Source organism: Colobus angolensis, unplaced genomic scaffold, assembly GCF_000951035.1.
Source record: "Colobus angolensis palliatus isolate OR3802 unplaced genomic scaffold, Cang.pa_1.0 Scaffold66, whole genome shotgun sequence".
Lineage (NCBI taxonomy): Eukaryota > Metazoa > Chordata > Mammalia > Primates > Cercopithecidae > Colobus > Colobus angolensis.
This window is the reverse complement of record NW_012120265.1, coordinates 619,080-630,376: the sequence shown is the minus strand read 5'-3', so window position 1 is coordinate 630,376 and position 11,297 is coordinate 619,080. Positions and strand designations below refer to the sequence as shown.

At 48.1% G+C, this 11,297-nt stretch overlaps 1 protein-coding gene across 3 annotated transcripts in view; it reads right to left on the bottom strand.

Annotated features, from left to right (window-relative positions):
* Positions 1-11,297, bottom strand: part of NWD1 (NACHT and WD repeat domain containing 1) — a 97,896-nt gene that overhangs the window by 11,189 nt on the left and 75,410 nt on the right. For all 3 annotated transcript variants that reach the window (XM_011925730.1, XM_011925729.1, XM_011925731.1), the window contains 3 exons: positions 10,950-11,040; positions 7,153-7,307; positions 4,846-5,122 (listed from right to left, as the gene is read on the bottom strand). In XM_011925730.1, coding sequence (XP_011781120.1) covers positions 4,846-5,122; positions 7,153-7,307; positions 10,950-11,040 — 523 coding nt within the window. The remainder of the gene's footprint in view (positions 1-4,845; positions 5,123-7,152; positions 7,308-10,949; positions 11,041-11,297) is intronic.

Genomic DNA, 11,297 nt, shown 5'->3' with positions numbered 1-11,297 from the left:
AAATAAATAAATAAATAAATATTTTAAAAAATGTAAAAGTCTCCAGGAGACAGGCATGGTGGTGCACCTGTGGTTCCAGCTACTCAGGAGGCTGAAGCGGGAAGATCGCTTGAGCTCAGGAGTTGGAGGCTGCAGTGAGCCATCATTGTACCTCTTCACTCCAGCCTAGGCAGTAGAGTGAGCCCTGTCTCTTAAATACGACAGAACAACAGAAAAAGAGGCCCCAGGGAGCTTCTTTGCCCCGTTCTACCATGTGAGGACAAAGAAAAGCTGGCCATCTGTGATCCAGAAAGAGGACACTCACTAGATACTGAGTTAAAAAAAAATATTTTAACCCAAGACACAAAGTTGCTGGCACCTTGATCTTGGACTCCCCAGCCTCCTCCAGAAATATGATAAATAAATTTCTATTCTTTCTTTAAATTAAAAAAAAAAAAAAGAGAGAGACAGGGTCTCTGTTGCCACTCTGGAGTAACTAGGACTACAGGTGTGTACCACCAAGCCTGATACCTTTTAAATTTTTTTGTAGAGGTGGGGTCTCACTATGTTGCTCAGGCTGGTCTCGAACTGCTGGTCTCGAACTTCTGGCCTCAAGTGATCCTCTCTCCTCAGCCTCCCAAAGTGCTGGGATTACAGGCATGAGCCACAACACCTGGCCCCATTTGCTGTTCTTTCTAAGCCAGCCAATCCATGGCATTCTGTTACAGCAGCCAGAATTGACTAAGACTGGTGCTGTGCCTCTTCGAGGGCTCCCCATGGAATGAGGCTGAGGGGGACTTTAGCTGAGCCTGCATTCTAGCCCAACCGTTTCTCCCGTCAGCCCTGTTTTCTCATCGCCCTCTGGGGTTCTCCTGGAAATACCCCTCAATACATCACTTGTGCAAATATCCTCATCACAGACCCAGCTTCTAGGTAACCTGAATTAAAACAGGCTAAACGAAAACAACCAGATTACCAACTACCTCATGCAGAGAATGTATAAAATGAAATCCTGTTTTTGAACAGCTTACTTTATTTTTTTTTTTCCTCAGGGAGTGGAGTCTCACTCTGTTGCTGAGGCTGGAGTGCAGTGGCATAATCTTGGCTTACTGCAGCCTCCGCCTCCCAGGTTCAAGCAATTCTCCTGCCTCAGCCTCCCTAGTAGCTGGGATTACAGGCACGCACCACCAAGCCCAGATAATTTTTTTTTTTTTTTTTTTTTTTTTTTTTTTTTTTTTAGTAGAGACGGGTTTTTGCCATGTTGGCCAGGCTGGTCTCCAACTCCTGACCTCAAATGATCCACCCACCTCAGCCTTTCAAAGTGCTGGGATTACAAGTGTGAGCCACCATGCCCGGCCATGACTAGCTACTTTCCACCTGATTGAAGTTATAGGTGCGTTATGGACTGAAGATTTGTGTCCCCTCACAAATCCTGTGTTAAAATCATCACCCTCCATGAGATGGTATTAGGAACTGGGGCCTGTCTTGGTCCATTGGTGTTGCTAATGAAATCCTGTTTTTGACTAGCTACATTCTACCTGATTGAAGTTATAGGAATGTTATGGACTGAAGATTTGTGTTCCCCCCCTCCCCCACCAAATTCCTATGTCAAAATCCTCACTCCCCATAGGATGGTATTAGGAGCTGGGGCCTGTGTAAGTCTGTTGGTGTTGCTGTGAAGGACTACCTGAGGCTGGGTAGTTGACATCGTTAGGCTGTGTCCCCTCCCAAATCTCATTTTGAATTGTAATAATTCCCATGGGTCAAGACCAAGGCCAGGTGGAGATAATTGAATCATGGAGGCAGTCTCCCCCATACTGTTCTCATGGTAGTGAATAAGTCTCATGAGATCTGATGGTTTTCTAAAGGGCAGTTCCCCTGCACACGTTCTCTTGCCCACTGCCATGTAAGACGTGACTTTGCTCCTCATTTGCCTTCTGCCATGATTGTGAGGACTTCCCAGCCATGTGGAACTGTGACTCCATTAAACCTCTTTCCTTTACAGATTGCCCAGTCTCAGGTAAGTCTTTTTTACTTTATTTTATCTTATTTTATTTTATTTTATTTATTTTTGAGACAGTCTCACTCTTGCCCAGGCTGGAGTGCAGTGGCAGGATCTTGGCTCACTGCAACCACCATCTCCCAGGTTCAAGCGATTTCTGACTAATTTTTGGAATTTTAGTAGAGACAGGGTTTCACCATGTTGGCCAGGCTGATCTCGAACTCCTGAACTCAAATGACCCACCTACCTCAGCTTCCCAAAGTGCTAGGATTACAGGCGTGAGCCACCATGCCCGGCTTCAGGTATGTCTTTATTAGCAGTGTGAGAACAGACTAATACAGTAATGCATAATTATGAATAAGAGGTTTATGTAGCTCATTGTTCTGCAGGCTGTACAGGAAGCATGGTGCCAGACTTTGCTTCTGGTGAGGGCCCCAGGCTGCTTCTTAATATGAAAGGTGAAGGGGGGCTGGGGTGTGCAGAGGTCATATGGCCAGAGAAAGCAAGAGAGAGGGAAGTGCCAGCTTCCTTTTCCTTTTCTTTCTTTTGTTTTTTTAATTGAGATAGGGTCTTGCTCTGTCATCTAGGCTGGAGTGCAGCGGTGCAATCACAGTTCACTACAGCCTCAAATTCCTGGGCTCAAGCAAACCTCCTGCCTCTCTCTATCTAGTAGCTGAGACTACAGGTGAATGTCACCATGCCCAGCTAATTATTTTTATTTTTGTTTATTTATTTATTTATTTTTGAGACAGAGTCTTGCTCTGTCGCCTAGGCTGGAGTGCCATGGCGCTCACTGCAACCTCTGCCTGCCGGGTTCAAGTGATTATCCTGCCTCAGCCTCCCGAGTAGCTGGGATTACAGGTGCCTGCCACTACGCCCGGCTAATTTTTATATTTTTAGTATAGATGGGGCTTCACCATGTTGGCCAGGCTAGTCTTGAACTCCTGACCTTGTGATCCACCCACCTCAGCCTCCCAAAGTGCTGGGACTACAGGCGTGAGCCACCATGCAAGGCCATTATTTTTATTTTTATTGCGACAGGGTTCATGTTGCCCCAGCTGGTCTTGAACTCCTGGCCTCAAGCAATCTTCCTGTTTCTGCCTCCTGAGTAGCTGGGGTCAGGTTCTTTTTAACAACCTCATGAGAACTAACAGAGTAGGAACTTACCACCACCACTGCCTCACCAGGAGAGGGCATTAATCTATTCACGAGGGATGTGTCCTTATGATTCAAACACCTCCCATGAGGCCTCCCTCCAACACTGGGGATTAAATTTCTTTTTTTATTGTTGTTTTGTTTTGAAACAGGGTCTTGTTCTGTCGTCCAGGCTGGAGTGCAGTGGCACTATCTCAGTTCACTGCAACTTCTGCCTCCTGGGCTCAAATGATCCTACCACCACAGCCTCCCAAGTAGCTTGGACTACAGACGTGTGCCACTACACCCAGCTAATTTTTGTCTTTTATGTAGAGATGTCTGGTCTCAAACTCCTGAGCTCAAGTGATCCGCCCACCTCAGCCAACCCAAAGTACTGGGATCACAGGTGTGAGTCACTGCGCCTAGCTTTTTTTTTTTAAGAGACAGGATCTCACTCTGTCACCCAGGTTGGAGTGCAGTAGTGTGATCATGGCTCACTGTAGCCTCAACTTCCCAGGCTCAAGCTGTCCTCCCACCTCAGCCCCCTAAATAGCTAGAACAACAAGCACACGCCATCCACCACATCCAGCTAAGTTTTTTTTTTTTTTTTTTGAGACAGAGTTTTACTCTTATTGCCCAGGCTGGAGTGCAAAGGTGTGATCTTGGCTCACCGCAACCTCCACCTCCCAGATTCAAGCTATTCTTCTGCCTCAGCCTCCCGAGTAGCTGGGATTACAGGCATGCGCCACCACGCCTGGCTAATTTTATATTTTTTTAGTGGAGATGGGTTTTCTCCACGTTGGTCAGGCTGGTCTCAAACTCCCGACCTCAGGTGATCCACCTGCCTTGGCCTCCCAAAGTGCTGGGATTAGAGACGTGAAACACTGTGACTGGCCACATCCAGCTAATTTTTAAATTTTTAGTAGAAATGGTGTCCTCTCATGTTGCCCAGGCTGGTCTTGAACCCCAAGCTCAAGCAATCCTTCTGCCTCTGCCTCCCAAAGTGCTGTGATTATAGGTTTAAGCCACCATGCCCAGCCAGATATTAAATGTCAATATCAGGTTTGTAGGGCCAAACCTCCAAACTGTAGCAGAGTGACAGGGAAGTGATTAGATCATGAATGTGGGGCATTCGTGATAGGATTAGTACCCTTATAAGAAGAGACACGAGATTTCTCTCTGTCTCTGGGGACACATCAAGAAGATGGCTATCTGTGAATCAGGAAACAGGTCCTCACCAGACACCAGATCTGCTCGCACTTTGATCTGGAACTTCCCAGTCTCCACAATGTTGAGGAATAATGTTTCTTGCTTATGCCGCCCAGTCTATGGGGATAATTTATTTTATTTTATTTTTTTGAGACAGAGTCTTGCTCTGTTGCCCAGGCTGGAGTGCAGTGGCGCGATTTCGGCTCACTGCAGCCTTTGCCTCTCAGGTTCAAACAATTCTCCTGCCTCAGCCTTGCAAATAGCTGGGAATACAGGCATGTGCCACCATGCCCGGCTAATTTTTGTGATTTTAGTAGAGACAGGGTTCCACCATGTTGGCCAGGCTGGTCTTAAACTCCTGACCTCAAGTGATCCACCGGCCTAGGCCTCCCAAAGCCCTGGGATTACAAGCATGAGGCACAGGGCCCAGCCTGTGGGGATGATTTGTTACAGCAGCCTAAACTAAGACAGATGGCTCCAAGCCTTACCCACAAAAATGACCATACTTATACCTTACCAACCTTCTGCCAAGTCCCAAATAGTGACTTTGTTTTTGTCCCCAATTTTGGGGAAGTAGACGTAGCTTCCATTGTGGGACACTGCAGTGAGACCAGTGCGGTCCAGAAATGGCACAGGGACCCGGGACCTATGAGCGTTGCTGAGATCCCAGACTTTGAAAGATGAGGACTGCAGGGAAGCAGATGCCACCAAAGCCCCACCGCGGGCCAGCAGGTTTATGGGGGCCCCGACGCCTTCCAGGATGTCCAGCAGGGTCCCCTGTTCTGACAGACTCCATACCTGAGGAAGCAGAACAGGAGGGCAGATCTGACATCTTCGGTGGACAACTACAGTTCAGAAACGCGCTTCAGCCCATTGGGCCGGGCGCAGTGGCTCACGCCTGTAATCCCAACATTTTGGGAGGCTGAGGCAGGTGGATCACCTGAGGTCGGGAGTTCAAGACCAGCCTGACCAACATGGAGAAACCCCATTTCTACTAAAAATACAAAAAATTAGCTAGGCGTGGTGGTACAAGCCTGTAATCCCAGCTACTCAGGAGGCTGAGGCAGGAGAATTGCTTGAACCTGGGAGGTGGAGGTTGCGATGAGCCAAGATCGTGCCATTGCACTCCAGCCTGGGCAACAAGAGCGAAACTCTGTCTCAAAATAAATAAATAACAATAAAAATAAATAAATAGACTGGGCGCGGTGGCTGTAATCGCCTGTAATCCCAGCACTTTGGGAGGCTGAGGCGGGCAGATCACAAGGTCAGGAGATCGAGACCATCCTGGCCAACATGGTAAAACCCCATCTGTACTAAAAATACAAAATCAGCCAAGTGTGGTGGTGCACGCCTGTAATCCCAGCTACTTGGGAGGCTGAGGTAGGAGACTCGCTTGAACCCAGGAGGCAGAGATTGCAGTGAGCTGACATTGCACCACTGCACTTCAGCCTGGTGACAGAGTGAGACTCCGTCAAAATAAAAATAAAAATAAATAAATAAATAAATAAGAAAATAAGTAGTACACTTCAGTAGTACACCTAAGGTGAATTTTCAGGCTGTAGTTCAAGGGCCTTCACATCTTCCCATTCCTTTACCTTCCTCACACTTGAACCCAGCAGCTTCCAGAGCAGTTCTCAAAGTGTGTTCCAGGGAACCCCCTGGAGGGTGTCCTGTAAACCTTTTTTAGAGGGTGCCCTGTAAATCTTTTTTAGAGGGTCTGGAAGCTCAAAACTTTTAATGCTTTTTATTTATTATTATTATTATTATTATTATTGTTGTTGTTGTTTTATTCTAGCCAGGCATGGTGGTTCATGCCTGTAATCCCAGCACTTTGGGAGGCCAAGGCGGTTGATCACCTGAGGTCAGGAGTTCGAGACCAGCCTAGCCAGCATGGTGAAAATACAAAATTAACTACTAAAAATACAAAAATTAACCAGGCATGGTGGTGGGTGCCTGTAATCCCAGCAAATCGCAAGACTGAGGCAAGAGAATTGCTTGAACCCAGGAGGTAGAGGTTGCAGTGAGCTGAGATCACACCATACTGCCCTCCAGTCTGGGCGACTGAGTGAGACTTGGTCTCAAAAAATAAAAAGAAAATTATTCTTATTTTTTTGGAGATAGGTTCTTGTTTTGTCACCCAGGCTGAAGTGCGGTGGCATAATCACGGCTCACTGCAGCCTCTTCCCAGGCTCATGTGATCCTCCCACTTCAGCCACCTGAGTAGGTAGGACTACAGGCACGTGCCACCATGCCCAGCTAATTTTTGTGTTTTTTTGTAGAGACTGGGTCTCGCTATGTTGCCCAGGCTGGTCTTGAACTCCTGGGCCCAAGTGATCCACCTGCCTTGGCCTTCCAAAGTACTGGAATGACAGGTGTGAGCCACTGTGCACAGTCTATTTGTCAATTTATTTAAAACTGGAAAAAATAGCTCATAAGAAGGAGGGGGGAAAAAAGAGAGAACTTCAAGGGGCCTGAGACTAAAACACTGAAGATCCGCTATTTCACCATCTACTTTTCTCGCCAGCTTGGACAACTTTGAACTTAAATTGAGAATTTTCCTCCCCCACAACCCTGCTCCACTTTGAAGGCCTAAATCTGCCCCCAAGGTTTGAGGATCATTTTGGGAATTCTACCTCCTTTGTTAAACATTTAGGTAATTCCCAACCAGGTTTGTCACTGGGGCGGAGGATACACCCCCATATCCTCCCAGTGAACTCACCTATTTTGCCTGCACTCGTTTTTGTGGGTGTCTGTATTTTGCAGCCAAAAATCCCTAAAGAATCACATTGTCTATTCCTGAGGCGGAGGTGAGGATGATCTCCCCTCACCTGAATGAGCGCATCCAGGGACCCTGTGACAATCAGGTTGTTCTCAGGACCGAAAACAGCCGTCTCCACCATGTCTTCGTGTTCCAGATCCGTGGCCATGAACCGGCGAAAGCCTCTCGGGTCCGCCCAGAATATCCGCACTGATCTTCCGAAGCCTGAAACGGCAGGAACTGGGGTTACACCTCTCATGCCTGGAGGGGGTTGAGGGTCATTCCTTCCATCAACAGAGACATTTTGGAGGCTGGGTGTGGTGGTTCGTGCCTGTAATCCCAGCACTTTGGGACGCCAAAGGGGGTAGATCGCTTGAGGTCAGGAGTTCGAGATCAGCCTGGCCAACATGGTGAACCCCAATGTTTCATGTACTTTATTCTCTACCTAAAATACAAAAATTAGCCAGGTATGGTGGCACATGCCTGTAATCCCAGCTACTCAGGAGGCTGAGGCGGGAGAACTGCTTGAGCCCAGGAGGCAGAGGCTACAGTGAGCTGAGATTGCACCACTGCACTCCAGCCTGGGCAACAAAGCTAGACTCTGTTTCAAAAAAAAAAAAAGGATGTTTTGGAGGCCCTGCTAGGTGCCAGGAGAAGGGATCCAGGATGGGGAAGGTGGATTCAGTCCTGTCCTCATCTGCACATAGCCCACAGCAGGTTGGGGGCAGGGGGATGCTGACTTCTGTAATCACTCATCTTTTTTTTTTTCTTTTTTTTTTTTGAGATGGAGTCTTGCTCTGTCACTGAGGCTGGAGTGCAATGGCATGATCTTGGCTAACTGCAACCTCTGCGTCCTGGGTTCAAGCAATTCTCCCACCTCAGCTTCCTGAGTAGCTGGGATTATAGATGCTCACCACCACACCTGGCTAAATTTTGTATTTTTTAGTAGATACTAGGTTTCACCATGTTAGCCAAGCTGGTCTCAAACTCCTGACCTCAAGTGATCCACCCATCTTGGACTCCCAAAGTGCTGGGATTACAGGCGTGAGCCACCGTACCCAGCCACTAATCACTCATCTTAAGGAAACTTGTAACGTTATTATAATGAAACTGTAAGTTCTTGGAGAGCAGGGACTGCCTCTTTGGCTCATCATGGTATCTCGGAAACTAGCACAAAGCTGGGCACATAGCCGGCCTTTGATAACTATGATGGAAGGAAGGGAGGAAGGAGAGAGGAGAGTCAAGGAGATAGAGAGGAAGAAAAAAAGTAAAGAGGAAGGGAGGAAGGAGAGAAATGAGAAGGGAAAGAAGGAAGGAAGAAGAGGAAAGAAAGTAAGAAGGGAGAAAGGAAGGGATAGTGGCAGGAGGCAGGCAAATGCCTAGCCATTTAGGAATGGGTCCCTGGTGAAACTGTACCTTTGAACCAAAAGCAGCCTGGGCTGCTGGTTCCAAATGAAATCCACAGCCCAGAGTGAGAACTCCTGTGCCTTTTTGCCCACCCTTTCCTGATTGATTCTTTCTGAATAAGACTTTTTTGGCAGTGGCGTGATCTTGGCTCACTGCAATCTGCACCTCCTGGGTTTAAGCAATTTTCATGTTTCATGTTTCATCCTCCTGAGTAGCTGGGATTACAGGTGCCTGCCACTGTGCCCAGCTAATTTTTGTGTTTTTAGTAGAGACAGGGTTTCACCATGTTGGTCCAACTGGTCTGAACTTCTTATCTCAGGTGATGGCCCACCTTGACCTCCCAAAGTGCTGGAATTACAGACATGAGCCACTGCACCTGGCTGAAGAATGCTTTTTAACCAATTGAATGTTACCTTTTCCAGTACTACCTACTGCCTGCCCCTCCCCCATCCTGTGCCTATAAAAACTCCCAGACTCAGACACACTGAGAGAGATGACCCGACCTTCACATCCCCTCTCCCCTGAGAGCTGTTTCATTGCTCAATAAAATTCTCTGTCCTTATCACTTTTCAATTGTCAGCATGACTTCATTCTTCTTGGACATGGGACAAGAGCTTAGGACTCACTGGATGCGGGTACCCAGGAAGGCTGTAACACTGTGGCCCTCTGTCTTTGCTGGCAGAGGGCAGCTGCCCCATGCAATAGAAACAGTGGTGGGGCCAAGCCAGTCCCAGAGCTGTAGGCCAGAAAGGGGAAAGGGGCTGACTGAGCTGCTAACATGCTACCATCCATTAGGTTGCAGATGGTGGAAATAAAAGAGCAAATTAGGCCGGGTGTGGTGGCTCATATTTGTAATTCCAGCACTTTGGGAGGCCAAGGCAGGCAGATAACCTGAAGTCAGGAGTTCAAGACCATCCTGGCCAACATGATGAAACCCCATCTCTACTAACAATATAAAAATTAGCGGGATGTGGTTGCAGGTGCCTGTAATCCCAGATACTTGGGAGACTGAGACAGGAGAATCCCTTGAACCTGGGAGGTGGAGGTTGCAGTGAACCGAGATCACACTGCTGCACTCCAGCCTGAGCAACAGAGTGAGACTCAGTCTCAAAAAAAAAAAAAAAAAAAAAGCTAATTAGCACAATGTAACACCCCCTCAGGGGCTTCAGGGCTTCAGGGTCATGGACCCCTTGTGTTTCCTTTGGGGTGACATGCCTGGTCTGCCATGGGCCCTGCACAGAGCCTGGCCCTGTGTCAGTGCTTGGAGCAGCTGGCTAGACCCTACATTCACTTGCTGACATGCTCCCTCCCACTGGGGGCTGAGTGCTCAGTCGTGGCAGTGGCTATGGGAGCCGTGGGCTGGGCCACAAGCCAGATGTGGCCCTGTAGGCTGAGTAAATGGGGCACCCCCTACTGCCAACCTGGCAAAGAGGCCAAGAAAAATTCTGTATCAAAAGGAAGGAAAAGGCTGGGTGCAATGGCTCACGCCTGTGTAATTCCAGCACTTTGGGAGGCTGAGTTGGGTGAATCACCTGAGGTCAGGAATACTACCTACTGCCTGCCCCTCCCCTATCCTGTGCCTATAAAAACTCCCAGACTCAGACACACTGAGAGAGATGACTCGACCTTCACATCCCCTCTCCCCTGAGAGCTGTTTCATTGCTCAATAAAGTTCTCTGTCCTTATCACTTTTCAATTGTCAGCATGACTTCATTCTTCTTGGACATGGGACAAGAGCTTAGGACTCACTGGATGCGGGTACCCAGGAAGGCTGTAACACTGTGGCCCTCTGTCTCTGCTGGCAGAGGGCAGCTGCCCCATGTAATAGAAACAGTGGTGGGGCCAAGCCAGTCCCAGAGTAGGCCAGAAAGGGGAAAGGGGCTGACTGAGCTGCTAACATGCCACCATCCATTAGGTTGCAGATGGTGGAAATAAAAGAGCAAATTAGGCCGGGTGTGGTGACTCATATTTGTAATTCCAGCACTTTGGGAGGCCAAGGCAGCCTGGCCGACATGGTGAAACTCCGTCTCTACTAAAAATACAAAAATTAGCTGGGTATGGTGGTGCGTGCCTGTAATCCCAGCTATTCAGGAAGCTGAGGTGGGAGGATCATTTGAGCCCAGAAATTCAAGCCTGCAATGAGTTATGATGGAGTCACTCCACTCCAGCCTGGGTGACACAGCAAGACCCTATCGCAAAAAAAAAAAAAAGAAAGAAAGAAAGAAAGAGAACAGATAAATGGTGTCTAGTCCAGCTTTTGTGCCCTAACTGCAGAGTTGAGTCTTTGCAACTGAGACTGTCTCATCTAGACTGCAAGAAATGTTTACTACGAGGCCATTTGGCAGAAAAAGTTTGCTAACCTCTGGCCCTAGGACCTTGCTCTGTTCCCAAGCCCCACCCCCTTCTCCAACCTGATCCCGATTGGCTTCCTCACTACTCCAAATGAGAGCTAAATGCTACCTGCGGCGAGGAGGGACTCATCTTCAGAGACCACCAGGAACCTCACAGCATCTGGAAGCTTCTCCAGCAATCCGTCCTCTTTGGAGGAAACCTGTGCAGAACCAAGGATGCCCGTCAGGCACTTCCATGGGTGAAGGCTTACAAGTTTGGAATTTTTTCTTTTTTTCTTTTTTCTTTTTTTTTTGAGATGGAGTCTCACTCTGTCTCCCCGGCTGGAGTGCAGTGGCGCAATCTCCACTCACTGCAACCTCCGCCTCCCGGGTTCAAGCAATTCTCCTGCTTCAGCCTCCCAAGTAGCTGGGATTACAGGCATGCGCCACCACGCCTGGCTAATTTTTGTATTTTTAG